This window comes from Rhea pennata, chromosome 6, assembly GCF_028389875.1.
Source record: "Rhea pennata isolate bPtePen1 chromosome 6, bPtePen1.pri, whole genome shotgun sequence".
Taxonomy (NCBI): Eukaryota; Metazoa; Chordata; class Aves; order Rheiformes; family Rheidae; genus Rhea; species Rhea pennata.
In genome coordinates, this window is record NC_084668.1 from 21248873 (window position 1) to 21273219 (window position 24347).

The window sequence follows — 24347 nt, forward strand, 5'->3', positions numbered from 1 at the left end:
CCCAGTACATTAACTAGCTTCCACAAAGGCAGACAGATTTGTGGTCTGAACACTGCAGATGGCCCTGCATAGCAGAATCTTTATTAGAACTTCCTAGGTAGAAAACTCCCTGCAAATGGAACCCGTTTGCTTACTGATAAGCACACACAGCACAGGAGGGTATATTACATAAATGGCCATACATTGATATGCCCATATCTGTGATGCCAGACAATCAAGAACTATATTGATACATCAGTGGCTTTCTCTATAGAATTGAGTGCATAGAAGGGTAATAAGTAAAACATAACATGCAAATTATCTTCTTATTCTCACTCTCAGGGCATTCAGCACATACATTTATGGAATTTTTATGGAAAAATTTGGGAGGGTTCCTAAAATAAAAGTTACACAAAGTTATCTCTAAAAGCAGATTTCTGATATCACAACTTCCCCCCCTACACACATACCTGTTCTCAGAAATGATACAGTATGTTGTGCAGAGAATACAAATCAATGTAGTAAGATAAATTTTATTTAGAGGATGGCTGTCTTACTCACAGAGGCTAAGCAAAGAGTGAATTATGAAGGCCACTGCAAACAAGTACCTATTAAATGTTTATGTCATTCTTTTAGAGAGTTCTCAATACTGTTTTATTGGGACTGGCTGAAACCCCACTGGAGCTGCACCTTTCTACTTCTCTCTGATTCTGGAGCTCATGAGGGCTGTTCAATTCACAGTACAATTTAGGAATACTTCAGAACTCCTTAAGTTGCACTACTTTGCAGCACTAACTTATACCATCTCCTAGCTGCTGGTCACTGCTGATAGCTATCTTTTTAATAGTGGTGAAAAAAATGTTACTTGAGACAATCTAGAATCCCTAGATCTATTTCTTGGTGAACTTCTTTTTATTACAAGGAATACCATTCTACATAGCAGCATTATTTTACTGCTTCTGAAAGCAAGCGACAGAGGAGCATGGAATATGCACACTTAAAAATGAAGCATTTTAAAACAGGTTTTAAGTGGAATTAATTTAAATTCTGAAACAGGAGCACAAATTAAATATCATTGGATTTACTTTTCTAGAAGTAGTTGTTTTGAGAAATCCTACAAAACAAGTGCCAAAAAAAAAAAAGTAATCAAACAAATGCTTGAGGAAGCTTAGAAGAGAGTAGAGATAGGCAACTGGACACACTAAAAAAGAAGGAAGGAAGTTTAGGGAAATGCCAGTATAAAGTAATGACTCTACCTTCCCTTCACCCCCTTTAAAAATAGTAACTATACACAATACCTAAGTTTAGATAGACTCTCTTTTACTTATGCAGTCTAACTACTAGAATAAAATTTCATCACAAAAAAATAAAAATTAATGCATTTTTTGCTACATAAAAATTGCAGAATGACTCTTCTGTCTGAACAGGTGTTTTTGTGATAGCAAAGAGACTATTTACTCCATTGCTATATAGAGGTTTACATTTGTAACTTGCATGAATGTTTATAGGACAAATCCCATTATCCTACTCACCGATTTCACTGCAAATATCTGTTAAAAATATCTGTAAAAGCTGAGAAGGAATAAAGTCTGAATGAGCACTGGAACAGGTTGCCCAGAGAGGCTGTGGAGTCTCCTTCTCTGGAGATAGTCAAAAGCTGCCTGGATGCAATCCTGTCTAATATACTCTAGGTGACCCTGCTTGAGCATGGGGGTTGGATTGGATGATCTCCAGAGGTCCCTTCCAACCTCAACCATTCTGTGATTCTGTGAGAAAAAAAAAATATTTTTTTGTCATTGTAATAATAGTTTCATTTACTTCTTTTCCTCTAAACTTGATTTTCACTTTAAAAAATAAATAGTTTGTGCATATTTTTCTGATGACTTGACCAAACTTGCTGCCATTTATGTGGTCAAAGGAATGCAGAAATATTTACAAAATTATGTGACCTTTTCTCTCACTCAGAATCAAGTAATTTGATGCCTGTGATGAAAAATGTTGTAATTCTCTAAAACTATGATGTTCCATTTCTTCAACAAAGATACGATTTTTAAGCACACTTATCAATGCATTTGCCCTCTACATCTAGTTGAGGATTCTCTCTCAAATTATTAGCAGAAATAGTCACATTTACAGGAAATAAAATAACTCAGACTATATGGAATAGTCTTTAAATTTAGGATAAATAACTTACTGCAAGACCGTAACATTCCACTTATAGCTAACATAACTGCACTCTCATGGAAAATGGGATTATACACTTAGCTAGTCAAAAGTCAAGGTCACTGAATTATTCCTGGGGCAAAACACAGAAATCCTGTAGTTTGGACATGGAACTTCAGATCTAGATTAACTCAAAATATTAATTAAAGCTTAAACAGAAAAGCAACACATTTTAAAACAGTAATTTAAATAGCCAAACTGAACATTTTATTCAAATATTGTTTGGGCACAAAGTGCCTGGCTTTAATATTCAAAATTTTTATGTCAGGTAAACAATATAAAACCAATATCTAATAATTTATCTTTCTTTTTTCTCAGGCCACAGCCATTACTCATGGCTACTGTAAAGGAAATTTGCGCCTTTTAAAACTCACCACATTAATGGTAGGACTCACTAAAATCTTGCACAGAATGGTGAGCAGCGATGAAAGCTCATGAGGAATTGTGATGTGCTCACAAACTCAGCCAGAGCTGGTTTAAAGGCCTGGTCTTTAATTTGACTGCAGGCACTGAGAGCCCCTTTATATTCAACCACCAGGTCACAGAGAGGTTGTGATTTATTCAATATTAATTGTTTTGAAAGTGCCAGCCTTGAATGCTTTGCTATCTAGAGGTCTGGAACACAAACTATGTTTATATGTAAGAGATGCTGAACATCCAGCTTAGTAAGTAACTGGCTTAGGAGTGAGGAAAGCAATATAATTACAAAATTTCCACAAATACTGGTCAGAGAATTCCCCATATCAAACCCACAAGTCACTGTTCTTCATTGGCAAAATAATTAGATGAACAGTGCAAATATTAAATCAGTGACTGAAAAAGAATCACTCTGAAAAGTACTGCTACCAACCACTCTGAAAATGAAACTGATTTCTTTTATCTTGCTATTGAAGCTGTAAAATCACAGTTAGAACTCTTCTAAATAGTACAATAGCTGCTCAGACAAAACCTCATTATCCAGAGTCAGGCATAAGCACTTTCCAGCAAGTGATCTTAACCTCCTACGTAGGAAGGATGATTGAAATATATTGAAAGCATCTGATTCTCACTCAGCAACGTAGTATTGTGTTAGCAATGACACAGCTATAGCTAAATCTCTGTCTTTGAGTGCCATTTTAGACAAAATTTAAAAGATTTCTGGAATTGCAACTGCCGATTTTCTAGTGATTGCAGAAGATAAAATTGAATAACATGAAAATTTTAGTGCATGGTGAAAACCTAACCTTTTAATGAAAATCTTCCATACCATGGCCACAACAGCACAAATACATATATAATACCAAGCAAGTCTGACAAATCATAGAGATGAAGTGCAGAATTACTTACTTTTTAAGAAATCTTTTATGAGAGTCTTACAGAATCAGGTGATATCATGATAAGAATATCAATGTGGAAAAAATGCCTAGATTTCCAGGAAGAAATGAAGATTCATTCCAAGTAAATAATCAGTAATAATCAGTTAGTCACTCTGCTGTTAATAATTTTATAGCTCAAGTTTAAGACTCACAATTTACAATTTACTTCCTGTGCTGACTACAGGGAACTTCATGTTTCTACATACAGATCATTTAGGACAATTACTTCAAAATATGCTAATACATAGACAGTGTATTAGTCACCTTCACACAACATTTATATGATGACCCTAGTGTACAGTTCAACTAAAATAAACATGCTTCAAATATGAGTGAAAAAAAGGTTTTCTGTCCTAGAACATGGCTTTGGGTCATTTGATCCCCATGATTTTTTTTTTTTTTTAATAAATACATACATACATAGAATTGTATATGTTTTTATGTATAGATGTATTTGACATTGTATTCACATTCAGATTCTCAAAGCAATTTTATTTTTAAAGTTTTTTTGTATGTTGTCAGAACAAGGGGAAACTACAAAAACGTCAAAACAGAAAAGCAAACCTTAGTTTGAAGTACAAAGAATAATTACCAAAAAACCCCAAATCTTGGCACCTTTTGTGATAAGAATTCTATGGAAATTATTGCAGTGTCAAGGCACTAAAATTGATGTATGGGCCACTAACATATAAAACTCATGTAGCAATTACAGTTCTCTTCAGTAATAGAATCTGAATGCCTAAATAAAAATGCACTTCTGTAATATAATTATTCTCATATTTACATCTTTATTTGTAAATAGTATTGTTTTAGTTTATAATGACTTATTATTTATACTAGTTATAGTAGATACTGTTTATACTAGTATCCAGAGACCATTCAGGACACTAAAGCCCTCTGCACTGAGACTCTGCACTGTCTGCACTACACAGACATTCCTGAGAGGACCAACAGTCCGCCTAACGATGATGTTAAACAAACGGAAGAGAATGGAGGACAAGACAAGTCTAAAACACAAGTAAAATGACCATACGAAACTATTTATGAGCTAGCAGTATGCCAACCATCATCCAGTTAAGAGCGTTTTCCTGAAGCTCACTAATAATAGGCATAGAATAAACAAATATTAATTGAAAAGTGATTCTCTGGCCACAGGAAAACCAATCCTAATAGTTGTCTTTTCATTCCTGCCACCAAAAGTGATACTGAGTTCTCTACTTCTGTCCTCCTATCCTCTACAGCTGAAGAGGAGTTGTTCTCACCTGATACACCAACGTGTGACCGAGCAGGGACCTGACATGTTTGCACAAGTTTCAAAATTTCAGACGTAATGCGTATCTGTTCATTTCCTAGCTGTAGTGTCCCATTTCACAGCCCACCAAATATTTATCTCATATTCTGTTGGGATGTATACACAGGAATTAAAAGTTATTTGCACAACTCATTTGTTCTGGTACTAGAAAGGACTTGATCTATGTTATTAGTAATTTCCATGTTTTTGTTTCCAGGCCAGTTGTTTTCAATACATATTCTTTATCCTTAGTGCCTAGCAGGTTTTTTTTAGATGTCCTTTGTTACTGTTTGATGTGATTTATATACATTACACATGCATCATTTATATACATTACAAGCTGTATTATTACACCTTGTAATGCAAAACATCTGTTCTAAATGCTATTCATGCGAATATAACCATTTAAATAATACTATACAAAATAGTAATAATTATCTAAATTCTGATCAATAGCTTACAAAAGTTGAATTTCACTTTTTCTACAATTATATAGATCTGAGTTATTCAGGCTAAAAGTAGCAGAAATTCTGAACTCTACCTTTTAATGAGGGGATAGCTCCCACAATTACACTGAATTGTTAACTGAACATAGCTGTGACTTGTTTTCATCCACAACCTTGTCATGTAGTTTTATAATGCAGTTAAGTTTAGCATTCTGATTAATAAGCACCTTGCTTGATTTAATAATGCATGGTATAGCAGGAGTTGCATCTTCCACAGAATCAAATAGAGGGAGAAACTACCCACAGGCATTACTAATTACTATTAAATCTACACTGTGATCCTCAGCCACAGACTAGACTGGAAGCAGCGCAGAACAACCTTATCCCATGGAGACCATCAAATAATTTTGTAGAATATTCTCCAAATTCTACGTGGTTTACAAAACATATCACAAACTCTAAATTAAACTACTCCTATTTGCCATATCCTACAGTTCTTCATTGTGGAGGAAGGGATGAAACTATGGGTCGTTCTACTTTCCACTTATTTTGGAGAAAAACTCAATTTTTTTAGCAGCATTTTACCATCTATAAATGTAATTTCAATCAACCCTTTTGACACACACAAAAGATGAGAACTTCCAAGTCCCTTTTCCTCCCTCCATACCCAGAGCAAGGCCATGTTACTATATTGTCAGAATTGACCCATAATGTTTAAGCTGCACTTTAGACAGCTGTGGTTGTTTTATTAAACTACTATAATCTTTTGCAATACAGCAATTACTTCATAAGCAGTATGAAAGTTATAGCAATAAAACAGCAGTGATATTCAGATTAGATTTGGTTCCTGACTACATTAAGTCTAATTATATTCCTTTTTAATACCTCATACCATTCAAAGGAAACATAATGACAAATATCAACATATTTTGCATCTTATGAATGAGTTTTTTCCAGTGATGAGAGCTTGACTTACATATCTAGAACATTCACATTAAAACAGAAACATATATATTAAATGAAAAAGCATATATATACACATAAATATATGGAAAAGCATGTATACATAAAATGAAAATCATACACTACATATACTCATTAAACAGAGAATAGATGGAACAATTTGCACTCCATTTTCTGTGCACTGCCTCCCTTCAGCTTAGCAGAGCGTTCACTCTTAAGTCTCTCATGTTCTGTAACATGCTCAAAATTGTTACACAGAATTTCCAAGTGTAAATCATGCTCTACCTGGTACTCCTCAGGCCTTACCTGCACTCTGACAGTTCAAACTTGGCAGCAGAATTAATTTTGAGACTGGTGACCCTCACATCATTCAGTGGGCCAGTAACTAGTAGATTTAGTCTACATTTTATTAGTATGATTTTAATCTTTCATCTTACAGTTGAACCAGACAATTTTGCCACACAGAGGTGGAACAAAACTCGTAAACCTGCAAAGGAGATGCAGGTATCTTATCCACCACACATCCTTGCTGCCTACTATCTGGCAGAAATTACAGGTCAGTAATTTCTAGAGCCGGTAGACGTTCCGCTATACAGATTCAACAGAAATGCTAGTGGAGATGCAAGCAATGTAGGTATTCCTTAGTTTGAAGATGGAGTAACACCCGTAACTGTGTGCTTTGTCACTGGATGGTTAAGGGAAAGATTTCTTATCCCACACTTTGCTGGACTTCAAGGAGGTGCCAGGCTTTGAGCTGCAGGAAACTTGCACCTCTTTTGTTCTAGCTGCCTATCAGCAGTCTCAGAAACACAGCGCTGCCTCCATTAGCATTCACTTATCACAGGGGAAGTTCTTGCTGGAGGGACTAGAAGCTCCATTCATTTAAAAGCTCACGTTCAATAGAAACTAATAGGCAAATCTCCTTCTCATGAAGGAAATATTTAATTTGACGTGAATGAAAGGATTTGTTAGATGCCTCTGTGTGCATGTTAGTGTACAAGAGAGAGGAAGAAAGGAAATTGATCTAGTAATATCAATCCTCAGGATTTATTTCTTCTAATCACTGAATATCAAAGAACTCCATGGAAACTGGTAATGGGATGAAACACAGGTTCAATGACATGTTCTCAATCAGAAAACAAATCACAGTCAGAATCTGGAGTCAAACTGAGCAAAGACAACTGAGAAAAACAGAAATTAGCTTACACAGACAACTAGAACAGTGCTTTAAATTTTCAACCATGTGCTCAGTATATGCTACAGTTGTCAGACTTCCAAATACAATGGCAGCCCATATATTTTATAGGATCTTCTGGTTAGCTTGTGGGTCATGTTTTGCATAAACACAATTCAGCCTGTATTTTTGCATCTGAAGCTCTGTATATCATATATGCAGGAAGTCATCACCTCTAATATAGAGAAATTATTAAATTTACTTTAGCAGAAGTTGGATTAACCCCATTCTTGCTGATAGGAACAAGTTGATGGCACAGCTTTTAAAATCAGAACTAGCTTCCAATTCTCTTCTTCACTTTCTACTCTACTTAACATGTTGTATTTATCCCTGGAACTTTCAGTATCTGCTGATCAAAGTCTGTCTGCACTGCAGTAACAGAAATGACTTTGCAGCTTCTCTGATATAAAAAAGCCTGTTGCAAATCTTACAGATACAAATATCAATAAATGCATTCTGTTGAAAAATGACTGCTTTAGACTGAACCATTTATTTCGAAAGCCCTTCACAGACAAAAAAAATCCAATTTACTATTAGCTGTAAATATGCAATTATTTTTATTTATCTTTAGGAGATGTCAAGTAGCAGTCAACACACAGTATCAAGCAGCAGCAGGGAAACTGAACACAATGAAATCACCTCCAAAGAAAGTCAAATGGAAGCCCTTCAAACAGAAGAGGTAACTGTGTCAATTAATTATGCCATTAAACAGTTTTACCAGGATGCTCATACATATGTGCTTTCCTTCTTACTCCATTACCACATAGTATAGCCAGATCTTGATGTTCTACTGATAGCCTCTCTCATTTGGTAGCACATAATATGTTAAAAGGTGTTTTGTAAGTGTTGTTTTAATGTGGTAATTAATTGGATTTCCTATGCAGATTTTCCTTTGATATAACATTTCAAATACAGTTGGAGAAGTATGAAAAACTCATATATATTGTACCTGTATATCCTGTAGTAAACTGAAGGTTTTGTGCACAGGTTTCTCATCGTGAGCAAATTACTCATGAGAGAAAAGAGGTTTCTACACTCTTTCAGCACACTGATGAAACAGGTAAGAAGTAGCACGAGAATTTGATGACAAATCAACAATGGCAAATACTCTTACTCATACAAATGTACCTGACTTTGCATACAAACATGAAAACATACATTGACTTTAATCCTTACTCAACAAAATATATCCATCGATTTCAATGGGATTTAAGAAACATGTTTAAAATTAGGTATACAGAGATGGATTATGCATAAGGATGTGGTTTTAAGTATGTGAGTAGCTGCTTTAAAGAATTGTGCACTTAAAGAATCATCTGAAAACATACACAAATGCTTGTCCATGTATATAAAACATTGTGGATGATAAAAGGTCAGTTTATGGCTAAAATGAATGACCCTGCAGAATATGAACACAGTGTTCAGACACTGCTTCTGTAATTTAGTCCTAATATTAACAGAATTCCTGCATTATATTAATCCACAGACCTCAGTCAACTTTCAGTCCTGCCTTCACACAATTCAGGCACTGCAAAACAGCAGGTGATAACATGTCCCTCAACAGTTATTCTGTGGTTCTCTCTCTATAGTTTTCCATTCATGACCAAGTCCAGAGCTCTGCAACGCTGAATGTAATTTGTATAGTGTAACAACATTTTACAAGTCATGTGGGATGGAGAAAACAAAAAACAAAAACCTATTTTTCTATTGCAGTAGCCAACACAGCTATGAATGAAGAGTTCCCAAAGATTTCAACCCAGGTTTTAAAGCAGCAGTTTGAAAAGACAGCTCGGGAAAAGGCTGTTCACTCTGACAAGCAGACTGCAACACCTGCAAAGCAAGCAAAGGTCTGTGCTTTTAATAAGAGGAATCTCTATATAAATAAGAAGTGCTGAAGTTAAGAAACTGCTCTGTAATGCAATCTGAACTTCTATATTGACTATTTAATTGTGATTAAAATTGTAACCTATGAAAGTGGTGGGCATATAGAGAGTTTAGAAATCAAGTGCATGTGAAGTAATATAAAGTATATTAGGTAGTTTAGCAAGTATTTATATTATGGGACAAGCACAACTAAAAGTAGAACTTTATAAAACTTTCGCTTTTCCTGTCTTCCTCTGCTGAATGCAGTCTCCTCTGTCCCTATCTGAATCTGTAAATCTGTATCATTTCAGTCACCGTAGTTCTCAGAAGCACAGAAAATGTTACATAAGAAATGAAAATCTGTATAAAACACAGCATAATTTTGTATGCTTATAATGCAACATCTGCATTAGTTGCAGCAAAAGTCCCAAGACTGCTAAATCATCATTTTTCATTTTGCATGAACTACACATTTCTTTTCACATATATTTTATGGTGCAATAGCATATCCCTTAGTTCTAAGGGTTGCTTTTGTATGGTTCTGAGCAACCGCTGATGGATTGTGTCTTTCCAGTTCCTATTACAATTCTGTTGCTCAGATCCTTCAAGAGCTAGACTTTGTGAAGAATAAAGCAAAGTTTCTGATCATAGAAATTGTTTTATACATTATATATATTCTTAAAAAAAATTACCAATTTTATTCCCTAAAGATTGAAAATGGGTACCAGGAAATTATATGGCCTTCAGCAGTTAGTTGTTCTTCCACTGCGATGACCTCAGCAAGCAGACTACATGAAACGTCTACAGAAAGGAAAAAAGAGTATGGAACTGCTGCTTCTGCAATGCCTTACACCAGGTTCCCTAAATATGGCAACACAGAAAATTTTCCCACTAGTTCTGCACCAGCTCCATTGGAAATGACAGAGATTTCCCAGTCCCCTGAACCATCCACCTCTCCAACAAACCCCATTATCCCTAAAGATTTGTACTCAAAGCAAAGAAATTTATATGAATTAAAACGTTTATATAAACATATTCACCCAGAATTAAGAAAGAGCTTAGAAAAAGATTATTTAAATGAGATTTCTGATATTTTATCTAGTGAATCTGAAGCAAAGAATATAATGGCAGGAGATGTACAGCAGGCTAGATATGTTTTTGAAAACACTATTCTCCCTCAAAAGTTTACAAGTCCAGAAAAAGAATATTTAGAATGGGAAGAAATCCTAAAAGGTGAGGTTCAGTCTATGAGATGGATCTTTGAGAACCAACCTTTAGATTCAATTAAAGATGACTCTCCAGACCCAGACACAGTTAGAAGCATTGCAGAGCAAGAAATGATTGCAGGTGGAGATGTTAAATATACAACCTGGATGTTTGAGACCCAACCTATTGATGCACTGGGTGCACATTCCTCGGAATCTGCAGAAGCCATGGACAAGATCCCAGAATTAGCTAGAGGAGATGTCCGCACAGCCACATGGATGTTTGAAACTCAGCCACTGGACTCTATGAATAAAATTTATCACAATGAAGAACAAACATCAGATGAGACTTTTATTAGAGAAATTTCTGGTGGTGATGTGAAAACTGTGAGGTACATGTTTGAAACACAGAATCTGGATAAACTTGGGCAGCTATACTCAGTAGATGAAGTTAACCTGCTGCAGCTGAGGTCTGAGCTTAAAGAGATTAAAGGAAATGTGAAGAGAAGCATAAAGCATTTTGAAACTCAGCCATTGTATGTTATCAGAGACAGCTTAGGTCAAATGCTGGAGATTAAAACTGTCCGCCGAGAAGACACTGAAAAGGGGGATGTCAGAACAGCACGCTGGATGTTTGAAACACAGCCTTTAGACATGATTAACAAAGACCCAGTGGAAATTAAAGTTTTACGTGGAATCTCTATGGAGGAAAACGTCAAAGGTGGTGTGCAAAAGGCAAAATGGTTATTTGAAACACAGCCTTTAGATTCTATTAAAGAGGATTCAGAGGAAATGATCACTCAGAAGGAGACTATTTTAGGGACTGATGTTTCCAGAAAGTGCTGGGTTTTTGAAACTCAGCCTCTTGATACTCTAAAAGATAATGATGACACATCTCATCCCCTCCCTGAAGAAATAATAGGAGGTGATGTAACTGGTACTAAACATTTATTTGAAACTTTACCAATGGATGCATTAAAGGACAGCCTAGATGCTGGTAAGCTTCAAAAGGTGGTTACTACTGAGGAAGAAAAAGGTGATGTAAGACATCAGAAATGGATTTTTGAGACTAAACCTCTTGAACAGATCAGAGAAGAAAGAAAAGAATTTGTCAGAACCGTAAAGCTTGAAGAAATCGACAGAGGTGATGTGAACAGCTACAAAAATATATTTGAATCAAGCATTTTAAAAAAATACGATGAATCACAAAAAATCCATGTGGAGGGTATAATGAGAGGAGCTGTAGAGTTGAACAAAGCTCTTTTTGAAACAACTCCTCTCTATGCAATTCAGGACCGTCTTGGTAAATACCATGAGGTTAAAACCATTAGGCAAGAAGAAATTTTAAGAGGAGATGTAAGGAGCTGCAGGTGGCTATTTGAAACAAAGCCTCTTGACCAATTCGATGAAAGTGATAAAAAAATCCAAATTATCAAGGGAATATCTTCACAAGAAGTAATTTCCGGTGATGTGAAAACAGCTAAATGGTTGTTTGAAACTCAGCCTCTTGATGCTATTAAACATTTTAGCAATATGGGAGAAGAAGAAGAAATTAAAGCAGAACAGAGGACAGACATTGTTAAAGGAGATGTAAAAACATGTAGATGGCTTTTTGAAACACAGCCAATGGAATCACTGTACGACAAAGTTGAGGTAGTGACTGACAAAGAAGAAATGCATAAAGGAGATGTCAAAACCTGCACTCAACTCTTTGAAACACAGCCACTTGATGCAATAAAAGATGGTTCAGAAATAACAGAAAAACTACACACTGTGAATCGAGAGGATATTCTAGGAGGTGATGTCCGTATAGCATGTTGCCTTTTTGAAACAGAAAACCTAGACAACATACAAGGAGAAGGAGGGAAGGAATTAAAACAAATAGTGGAAATTGACATTCAGCCTGGGGATGTTTCAACTATCAAGCATAAATTTGAAAGCCACTCATTAGACTCCATAAATTTCAGTTCAGAGGAAGTTCTGGAAAAAAATAAAGCTATTCAAAAACAGGAAATACAGAAAGGAAATGTTTTACATTGCCGATGGCTTTTTGAAAAACACTTGATTGATGCTATAAAAGAAAACCAGGAAGACAGTGCCTCAGTCAAAACTGTAACAGATATAAAGGGGGGGGATGTGAGGAAAAGCTGTTTTATTTTTGAGACTTTCTCTTTGGACCAAATTAGAAATGAATCTGAAAATATCAGCACCAAGAAAACCATTAGTGAGGAGGAAATAACAAAGGGAAATGTTAAAAACTATAGAATGATGTTTGAAAACCAATCACTTTATGCAATTCAGGACAAAGAAGGAAATTATCATGAAGTAACAACAGTTAAAAAGGAGGAAGTGATTCATGGAGATGTACGTGGGACAAGGTGGTTGTTTGAAACAAAACCTTTAGATACTATTAATGAATCAGACAATGTATACATTATTCGAGCTGTCACCCAGGAAGATATTCAGAAAGGAGATGTGAGTTCTGTCAGATACAGATTTGAGACTCAACCATTAGATAAAATTTCAGAAGATGAAAAAATAATAGTGCCCACTATCTGCAGCATTGAAGGGGCTGATGTGAAGGCCAGCAAACGATTATTCGAGTCTGAAGAGCTAAATAAGGGCACATATGTAAGAACAGTAAGTGTCAGTGAAGTCCAGCATGGCAATGTAAAAACTGCCACGTGGTTATTTGAGACGCACACTCTAGATGAGATTAGAGCAGAGGGGTCAGAATATAAAGCTGTTAAAACAGTCACAAAGGAAGATGTGCAAGAAGGTGATGTTCAGCATGCAGTGTGGATTTTTGAAAACCAGCCTTTGGATTCCATTAAGGACACTGATGAAAGTGAAGTAAGAATAGCCAGGGAAGACATTCCACAGGTAGATGTAAAAACAACAACATGGCTTTTTGAAACAACACCTTTCCATGAATTTAATGAAAGCAAGGTTGAAAAGCAAGAAATTATAGGCAAATGTATCAAAGAAACTTTAAAAGAACTTTACTCACAAAAAGTTGTAGAGTCTCATGGAATTATCATTGAGTCAGATGAAATTGGAGATGTCAGAATGGCAAAATATAAACTAATGAATCAAAAGACACCTGAAATACAAAAGGAAGAGATCATTAAAGGGGATCTAGGCAACATAATGATGAACCTGCTGTCCAGAAAAAGCACTATCAAAAAAGAAATTGTAGTAAATGATGATGAAAAAGGCAATGTTAATTTGACCAAAGCTCAGTTACTGAACAGATCAATAGATGATCAAGTTGAAAAGGAAGAGATAGTGAGAGGTGACATACAGCAGGCTATAAAAAAACTATTTAGTCAGGATAGCTCCATAAAACGAGGAATTTTAATTCAGGAAAATGAGAGAGGTGATATTAACATGACAATATATTCTCTCCTTCACAAAAAGGATGGCAATAAAATCCAGCGTGATGAAGTGATAGGTGGTGATGTGAAACGTACCATTCACAGCCTCCTGTCTTCTACAGCAAATAATGAAATATCAGAACGGACTAAAATAGAAGAAAATGAGAGGGGCAATGTTCAGTTTTTCACAACATGCATAGAAGCTGGAGCTCTGGACTATCTGAAACTGTTTCAGACAGGGTCAGATGAAACACTGACAATCAAGAAACAAGAGGAAGATGAGGAAATCATTGCTGGTGATGTAGAAGGCACAAAGCTGTTGCTAAAGAAACACAAGTTCCCCATTCAACGTACGGTTGCTCAAACTGACATCATCCCTGGAGATGTGTATAATACAGTAAAAAGTTTCACAGCAGAGCCACAGAATGTATCTAGTCATGTACACAAAGAAGAAATTATTAAAGGTGATTTAAAGGCAGCTTTAAATTCCCTCAGCCAAGCCATAAGTCAAACAACAGTTAAAGAAAAGGAAAAAGTTATAAAAGCTGACATCTTGGCAATACTGAAGTCACTTGAAGAAGCTGCTTTTCAACTGAAAGAAGCAGAAAAGCCTGATGTCATACCTGGAGATATTAAGAGGACCATTGAGTCCCTTGAAAAGGCAATAAACACAAAAATTGAAGTTCTGAAAGCGCAGGTTGTTCGGGGAGACCTTGATTCAACATTAAGGTCTTTAAAAGAAGCTCAGCTATCTTTCAAGGGTATAGACAAAGGAGATGTAATCAGCAGAGATACTCAGACTGCTGTGAAAAATGAGCTAGAAATCTGTGCAGAAAAGAAAATGGTACAATCTGGAGAAAGGAATCATACAGATATAAAAAGAACTGCCAAAGTAGCTTTTAAGCCATCTCAACAATTAGCACATCATAACATAACCCAAAATCTAACAAAGTCTGTTAAATCTCACCATGAATGTTACCAGGAAATGCAGGCAAAAAATGAGACTTTTCTGAAAGAAGCTGAAAAGGATACTAGAAAGATACATTTAGATCAAAAACAGAGTGCTGAGTCTCTTGGTATTAATATGAAACAGATGAATTTACCTAATTCACAACAAAAGAGCACTGAGAAAGTGGAAGAGTCAAATAATAAAACCAGAGTCCAGTACAATGGAGAAAAGGGCACAAAATCTCTTACTGAACAACATATGAAAAATCAGTCTACTACTCCCCTGAAGGTGGCACCTTGTGAAATTTCTAAAGTGACAGACTGCTTTCAAAAGCATGTGCCAAAGACAGAAACAGAGCAATCTCAGCATTGTAGAGAGATTCTTGCCAGAAAAGAAATGAACACTGACCAAAAGCAAGATGTAGTATCTATGACAGCAGGACATAGTATAAAAGACAAACAAAAAGTAAAACTCACACAGGAAACACATAGTAATTTTAAAGAAACAGAAAGCAGGAAAAGAACTGATATTCATCAGCAGAATAAGAAATCAGTAGGACAGTTTACTGGAAAGACTAAAATGGAAGCTGCTAAATCTGAATTTTCTGTAAAAACTCCTCTGAATCAAGGCAAGAATGTAATGGAGAAAGAGGCAACAGAAATGGATTCTCTATTCCCTCCTCCACCATCACTTCCCCCATCACCACCACCTTCAGTTACATCTTCTGAAAGTGAATTTCCTTTGCCTCCTCCACCACCTCCTTTAACATCTGATAAACAGATGTTTCTCTCACCGTCGTCACCTAGAGAAATGATCAAAGCTGAGTTTGATCATCTTCCTCCTCCACCACCACCACCACCAATAGATGACAAATCTGAAAGTGAGTTCCTATCTGGTCTCCCTCTCCCACCACCTCCTCCACATCTTGTGAGTCCTCCTACAATGCAACCAATGCAAAAGAAAAAACATATTTCTAAGTATCCAGAAGAGTCACTGCCTCATTCAGAGCAAACTCATGCCAGCACTGAAGTGGCAGGTAAATCTACTGGTGTAGCATCATCACAAAACCTCATCAAAATGGAGCGCTCAAGGGGCCTGGAAGGTCTAGAGTCAAAAATGCCTGCTAAATTTGAACCAACAGTCCTTCAGATGCGCACAGAAACCAATATCACCAAAATTTTGGCAGAAAGTAGAAAGCCTGAAACTCTGATAAATGTGGTTAGTCATGAACAGAAACAAGAGAGCAGTCATACAAGAACAGAGGAAGGAAGACGACTATCCTCTGTAACAGAAATGGGTAATTGTTCACCCAAGGCTCACGAAGAGATATTGCCAGTCCAGAAAAAAAAGATTTTTCCAGTGATGAAATCTCCATCCGTTCCTTCAGAGAACAGAACACAAATAAACCCCACGCCTTATACTCAAAAATTTAAAACTCCATTAATGATAGCTGAAGAAAAATACAGACAGCAAAAGGAAGAGAGAGAGAAAACAGAAGTCAAAAGTTTTTGCTGTGAGTCAGCCAAAATAAGCAACAAAATTCAGGGAAGTCCAGCTGAAAAGTCATTACAAAAATCAAACAAGCAAGATCAAGGTCCTGCACAAGATGCAGCAGCCCCTGTAATACCACAGAAAATTACAATTTCTGATTCTGATTTTCATGTCAATTTAGAAGCAGTAGGATTCAGAGGTGATAAAAAGCTATCTACATCATTTGCTGTATCATCAGCTCCCGAGCAGCTTCAGAAAGTTTTAGAAGCCTCAGCAGAAGATGACAGCAGTAAAAAAGTACTACCAGGTACAAAACATAATGTATCATGTCAAATAGAAAAAGTCCATCCAGATCAGACATTACATGAACCTGAGCAGCTAAAGAATGTGAAGCAATTGTGCAAGCCTCAAAATAAAATCACTCCCCCTACATTCAAAGTTAAAACTATTAAGCTTCCCATTGTAGAGCACAGCTTACAGGAAATTCATAAAGATTCTGAAATACACCAAACCCAGCAAGGAAGTAATGTTCAAAATGTTTTCACGCAACACAGTCAGAAGAAGCAGAAAGAAGATATAAGCCTTACCATTAAGAAAAAAGAAAGAGTTGCAAAGCAGGATCACCAACAGCACATTAATGGGAATGTGCTAGCTGAAAAAATACATTCAAAAGGTACAAAAAACATGCAAGAATTACAGGAACAGGACTTCAACCAAATGAAACAAAAATTGGTTAGTGAAAAAAAAACAAGTAAAGGAGAATCCAGACATGAGAAAATCTTACTGAGGAAGGAAATAAATCAGACCCATGTACCCGTTTATCCAGAGAAAGACATGGTAACAATTCAGAAAAAACAAGAGCAGCCTAAGATTAAACAAGCAGTGAAAGCAGTCAAGGGAAAAGTAACTGACAGACAGCATGACTCACAGACACAAATTAATGAACAAAAGAATGTGTGCATTTCCGAGAGTAGAGTCCAAAAAAAAAAAGTGTCCCAGGAATATTATAGTCTGCAAGAAAACGCATGTGTCAAAGACAAAGGTATACAAGTAAAAGAAGGCCTCATAAAGACAGAACATCCAAAACAAGAAATTACACACAAAAAATCTTTATATTCTTCTTCACCACCGCATACTGAGGAAAAACATGCAGTAGACGTATTAGGTATTTTAAGAAAAAAAGAGGAACTGCAGGAGGTTTTGTGCAGGGTGAAACAGTTTGAAGATGAGCCAAATAAGAATAGTCTAAAAACATTTAAGACATTTTTAAATATTATCCCTGTCTGGCTAATAGATCAGGAAAGAAAGAAAAATATAGCTCATATTGTAACAGAAAATAATTTTGAAAAAATGAAAGAAGAATTAGCTGATATTAAAGACCAAGCAATCAAAATGCTTGCCTCGTGTGAAGATTCAATCCAAACTGCTGTGTCATCAAGAATAGTGAAATCCAGAAAGAACAGCACTACTTATCAAGGCCCTACCCAGAAAATATCAGGATTTACTATTGGCTCCAATAAAAAAGATTTGCATAAAACCACAGGTGCTATTAAAGAAGAAACAGGGCATCATGAAGCTAAACAGCAGTCCAATGGATTTAGACAGACAAAATCCAGATCTTCTCCAGCACTAAGAATACGATCACCATCTCCTACTTACATAACAATTGAGTCTAGAAGGACAGACTCTCCTCTAAGGGAGACCCCCTCCTCCCCAACCCACAGAGAAGGGACTTTGTTTCCTCTACCACCCCACAGATCTGCAACACCAAAAGCTAGGATTCAACGGCCACTGTCTTCTCCCTCTTCTCCAAGGAGCCAAACTGAGCAACTGGCTAAGCTGAAAGACACCACAGCAAAATTATCACAAGGCGCAACACAGTATCAAGCTGTAAATCCACTTCCAATTGTAGAAAAAAGATCAGAAATCGTTAAATCTCCTGCAACACTTCGTCGACAAATTAAAATTGAAATGCATGCTAGGAAACCTCTACCCTCACTAACTCCACCTGTATATGAATCTCAAGTAACTGCTGGTACAGTAAAACATACAGAAGAAACACAAGAAAAAAGCAAAAAAGCAGGGAAAAACAAAGACTACTTATGCCAAGACCAGCTAAACATTCCAGAACACTTACAGTCTCAGAGTGAAAGTTTAGATTCCATCTCAGTGACACAAAAATTTGAGAGTCCTAGAACTGATCAGCCAGGGCTTATTCATAAGTTTGAAGCATCAGAGACAGTAACATACACACAAAATGAGCCAACTGCAGTAATTGAGAGGTTAAGTAATGAAGGTGCATATGAAAAGGATAAGTTATTAGGAAAATTAGAGGACAAATCCATATTTGAAGTTAAGTCAATGAAAAGAGATTTGAAAAGTGGTGAAATGAATAGCAAAATAAAGGAGAGAAAACACATATTTAATCAAGATGAATTTGGTATGGACAGCCAAAGACAAAAAGCTAATTTCCAAAACTCTTCTTGCTGGCAGCTAAGAGAAACAAAACACAACACATCCTATAAACCAGGGCAACATGAAGATAAAGAACAGTCATTTCAACCTGTAATAAGTTTCAATGCCAAACCACATAAAGAATATTCTTCTGATAGGGATACATTAACAAACACAGCAGTTGAATCAAGAACTGTTACCTCAACTTCACAAAAAGCTGATGGGGTGCAGTCAGGATTTGGCTTCAAGCACGCTCCCCCAACATATGAAGATGTTATCTCAGGACACATTCTGGATATTTCTACTGCTGATTCACCAGAAAAGCTACTGAGAAATTTTCAGAAGACATGGCAAGAGAGTGAACAAGGTTTTAAAAGTCTCGGTTACACTGTCTCAGATACTTCTGAAACTGAAGTGAGAAGCAGCTTCCACAAGGAAACAGAATATTTCAGTGGTAAATAAGCATGCAAAGGGTGAAGAAACTAATTTTAGGCATTATCATTCACCATCAGTGTGTTGTACAATAATGAATAATGTGTTTATAATCGAAGGATGAAATAACATAAGACTAACAAACTTTTCTTAACTTTTGCTGTCTGTCTCTCCTCTTGTCTCAGCAATCTTTTATCATCTTCCCTTTCCAAGGGCATCGCCTTTGAGTGATGTGCTGAATGTGTGCCTAACATATACTGACATGTTGAGTTTTGAGGCCTTTTTTGCTGAGGTAAATACTGCATTAGAACTGGTACCATAAAAGATTACATAAAATCATTACTGTTGCATTTGAAAAATACTAACATGTTAGAAAATGTGCGCAATAGGCATCTGATTTTTAATGCTTGCAAATAATGCAACATGCTCTTAACTAAGATAGTGTTGCCTGCATAATATAGCTATAAAGATAAAATAATGTTCATTTTATACACAGTTGTTTTTATTTTATTAAAGCAGAAAATGTGAATTACAACAAAATCAACTATGTTTGGGTGGGATTCCTATTTGAGTAAAATTACTGAAACAGTTTACAAAATACCATATATTTTTTTAAAATTTGTGATACTTCCTGCTGGATGATTTTTACCTATTGATACAGCCCTACTCTGAATTAAGTTAGCAAACCCATATATTATCTGAAGCCTGAGTAGAGCATCACTAAGGAGCTGAGCCAAAGTCACTGAATTCCCTTCAAAAAAACTGAGCCTGTTTATTTTTTTCCTATTGAAATATATGAAAATAGAACATATACTTTTTTCTCATGGTGCATGTATTATATGAAAAATGATATTAAAATAGTATTTAGATTACAAAAGCACTCGAAAATTAGAAAATAATACACTTGCTGTTACTTGATAAACCTTATTATTTTTCCTTTGTGCATCTATTCTGAGCTCTCAATATGGATGGGATCCTGTGGGAAAACTAGATGTCACCATAGTTTTGAATTAGCCATTTGCAATACATGAACAGAATACAGATGCTTAACCAGTAATGAAAATGGCAGAAAAAAGCTAATTAGTGCCTTACCTGCATAACTTTTAAATAGCAAGCTTGCCTTTGGGTCCCCAGTTCTGTGCTCTGTGAAAAGAAGGATGCTACCTGAGCTCATGCTAGAAGATAAAAGCAGAGTTAAGCATGAGTAACTTGTGATCCTGTAAAATGAACAGTCCGACTGTGGTCTAGCAAAAGATGTTAAGTATAGAGTTCATGTTAAGATCTTTAAAGTCAGTAGAAATACCCAGTAGTAGTAGAAATACTCAGTTTCCTGTAGGATCAAGCCATTAGGTGTCATTTTGGATCTCTTCTATCTGACAAATAGTGATTATTTTAAATAATAGACCAGCCTTATCTCAAATGATTTCCTAGAACTGTTCACATGATTAATTTTCATGAAGATGAGTATTTGGTTCCACTATTCAATCCTGGAAGTTCCTGTGGGACAAACCTCTCCAAACCCCAACAAAGTGATCTTTACACTTCCACTTTAATAATCCCTCTTTTTCTTTGCTCTGCTTCTCTATTGACTGTCGCCTTTCAAGGTGCAACACGCACAACCAGCTATCCAACTAAAGTCTAACAGTGAACTAGTAAGACAGTTTTCAGTTTTCCAGGAGACATCTACCTTCTTTTTTGTCTTCCCCAATTACCTTATATCATTCCATACTATCACAAAGCTTGATTCTTTTCTTTTCTCTCTCTTTACACTCAAAATACTTCCGTACCTAAGAATATTAATTTAAGTGAATTTTTATGGTTAGCTGCCACAACCAATCTCAACAACAACAAAATCTGTGCTTAGACAACTAGGAGACATGTAAAAACGTTGGTTAGAATTCAATATCTGGTCCATTTGGGAAATAAACTGAAGCTAAATTTCAAGATTTCTATTTCATGATCAAGAATTCTTTTGGGCTTTTTGGTTTGTTTTTGATAGTGGATATTCTTTTTACAAGTTCTAGATTATTTTGAAGATACCTGATTTCTCTTTCAATATTTTTCTCAGCTCTCATTAAGGATAGTAGAGATATGTGGTAACTAGAGCTGTAGTTATAAAATCGACACCACTTTTCTGTCTTGATTTATGAATTGCTACAAAATCAGTATCAGCAGACAAACTGAAAATAGATACAATGCTGTAACGGACCAAATTTTCTACTGATGTCATCAGGCTTTTCTCTGCTGGTGTCAGTGAAGATGTATCTATTTCAACAGCTATTTGATCCACTCTTTGTATGTGCCTGCTAGTACAGTTTTCAAAGCAACTCATAAATTAAGACAGAACAGCAGCATAGCCCAACTGATTGTCCATTATCTCCTCCTCTCTTCTGCCCCTTACTGGTATAGAATAAACCTTCTACGTATGCTTTGTAGTTTAGAGAAAACTACTTTCCTTTACAATTAATTACGTTTCATAAAAGAAAGGCTTTGATATAGTTAGCTCACATTGTGACTGTAGCTAACTCAATCTTGAAAATTAATGAAACAATCAGATCTCAAAATTAAAATGGCAAAAATAGACAAAGACCACCACTCTGAGTGTAGCAAAACATATTTAACATGGACTGATAAAACTAAATCATAGTATTTGGCTACAGTCTTTTTAATATCCATAACATAACTTTTTAATATTTGATTCTAGAAACTGCAGCTTCAAGAAAAGGAAATATGCACGCTTTGTCAACAGAGAGTTTATCCAATGGAATGCCTAGTTGCAGACAAGCAGAATTTTCATAAATCATGTTTCCGCTGTCACCACTGTGGCAGTAAATTAAGGTAAGAACTAACTGCATGTTCATTCATAGAAAATCTGCATCTGAATATAAATAAAGCTGGTGATGTTATTTTCAACTGGGCTATTCAGCCTATAGGATGTTGGGTTGACTGGGAAGTGATCTGGAATCCCCTTCTCTTCTCTGCTACTGACTTCTGTGTCTTGGAACAAATCCTTTAAATTTTTGAAAGAAAAGCTTAATCCAAGTACCTTCTGAATTCTAATGCATAATATTTCTTCCTACTGGCTACTGTAGACCTTCAGGAGTGCTCACAAACAGGAAGCATGAGACCCAGAAATTTGGTTAGAATTTAAGACATCTGAATGTAGGCCACTTCTCATAAAATGAACAATGACACTCCACTGCTTTAGCAAAGCACTCTCGCAACCTTTATATGAAATGTAACGTTTATTGTTGTGATTATCACACTGGAAAGACCAGCAGTTCTTATCTTAAGACCTCTGAGGTTAATTACACAAATTTCCTTGACTTCATTTGGAAGCAGAATTCAAACCTAACTAAACACAAGTGTGGCTTACAGTTCTGTACAAAGGCTATAGAAAACTGGCACTGTACAACATATTTTCTCCTATTTCATAGAAAAATAAAGGCTTCAATTTTCAATGCTATGAAGGGGAAAAAAACAGCCCCAAAGTATGGTAGAACATTCCTATTATGTTGTGTGATTCTCTGAATAAGTTTATGTTCTCCCTAAAATCACAAAAGCATGATTCTTCTCCTTCAAGAAACTGATTAGTTTTGAAATTGTATGGCAATTTGCAAATATAAGTTTTAAATACTGTGCTTTTTTCTGTTTAGAATTGTGCAGTATATTGAATTTGAGTATTGAATATTGAATCTCTTTTTACTCCTTCTTTCTTTATACATGCTGTCACGTAGGGGTACTTGAAAAAACAAGTAAAGTGTCAAATTCATGATAGATTTATGACTTCTAGAAGTGTAAAACATTTTTTTTTCTCTTTGGCAGCTTGGGAAATTATGCATCTCTCCATGGACAGATATACTGTAAACCTCATTTTAAGCAACTTTTCAAATCTAAAGGAAATTACGATGAAGGTTTTGGACACAAGCAACATAAAGAATTATGGAATTCTAAAGATCAAGGTAGCTCAGTTGGCAATATTCATGCTGAAGAAATAACTCCCGTTAATGGTACACTTGTCAAACCTAAACCAGTAACAGAAATTCATCAAGGCTTGTACTCAGGTATTGAACGTATCCATCCTGAGATTCTGGACGATCAACTGAAAAAATCCACAGAAAGAGGTAAATTAAAAGTTACGTGGCCTCCCTCAACAGATGATGCAATGCCTAAGAAAACATTTTCTATTGAAGAAATAGCTAAGGTGAATAAGCCAAGGTGGCCCCCCAAAGGTTTTGCTCACGACAATTCTAGTTTACATGCAAATAAATCTCTGGGAAATAAAAAGGAACTTCAGGAAGAAAATGTCCAGAGTGATCTGAAAGAGCAAAAAAAAAATGACATTGCAGATGCACAACGAAATCAACACTCATCTTTTAGCTCTGTGTCTGAAAAAGAGGCTACAAGTGTCTGTGAAAGAAAGATAAATGAAGTAGGGAATAAGAAAAAAGAGGAAACTGAGTATGTGCAAGATAAGCCAAATAAAACAGGAGGATCACAGATTAGGGAGAAAAGGGTTAAGGATATTAATGAAGGTGTGCAGAGTGTTGAGAAGGAGCGAGAGAAAAAAGATAATGAAACTTGTGATGTAGAAGCTGTACAAGTTACTAACATTGATGATGAAACAGTACAAAAGAATCATAAATCATTCAGCTTCAATAATAATACCAATAATAATAATAATTACACCACTTTTTCACACATGAACATTTGTAGCCAGGAAGCATCTCTCTCAGCTATGTCTAACCCAATGACAAAATTAAGCCATGAAATTTTCACTGCATCTCAGCATGCGTTTGAAAAGCTGGAAAATCAGTCTGGAAACGAAGAAATATTTGAGTTATATGAATCTCAAGAGAGCTATTCTATTGATACTTTAACTGTTTCCCTGGATGAACAGAACTCCAAAGATATGGATGCTGTTATCTCTAATAGTCTTGGACAATTCAATAAAAATGGTATTTGTCAGAAGTCTTGTACTAGTACCACATTAGTTTTAAAGGAGGCCACTAATACAACATTCCCTATTGATACAGAGTTGGTATGCAGTGGGGAAGAATCAGAACATGACAAAAATATAAACAC

The 24347-nt window shown here is 35.8% G+C and overlaps 1 protein-coding gene across 1 annotated transcript in view; it reads left to right on the forward strand.

Annotated features, from left to right (window-relative positions):
• Nucleotides 1-23167, forward strand: part of XIRP2 (xin actin binding repeat containing 2) — a 101506-nt gene extending 78339 nt beyond the window's left edge. The window contains exons 5-11 of the mRNA XM_062578904.1: nucleotides 8063-8170; nucleotides 8479-8551; nucleotides 9205-9338; nucleotides 10065-18401; nucleotides 18516-19284; nucleotides 21967-22100; nucleotides 23088-23167. Coding sequence (XP_062434888.1) covers nucleotides 8063-8170; nucleotides 8479-8551; nucleotides 9205-9338; nucleotides 10065-18401; nucleotides 18516-19284; nucleotides 21967-22061 — 9516 coding nt within the window. The 3' untranslated portion in view covers nucleotides 22062-22100; nucleotides 23088-23167. The remainder of the gene's footprint in view (nucleotides 1-8062; nucleotides 8171-8478; nucleotides 8552-9204; nucleotides 9339-10064; nucleotides 18402-18515; nucleotides 19285-21966; nucleotides 22101-23087) is intronic.
• The last annotated feature ends 1180 nt before the right edge of the window (nucleotides 23168-24347 follow it).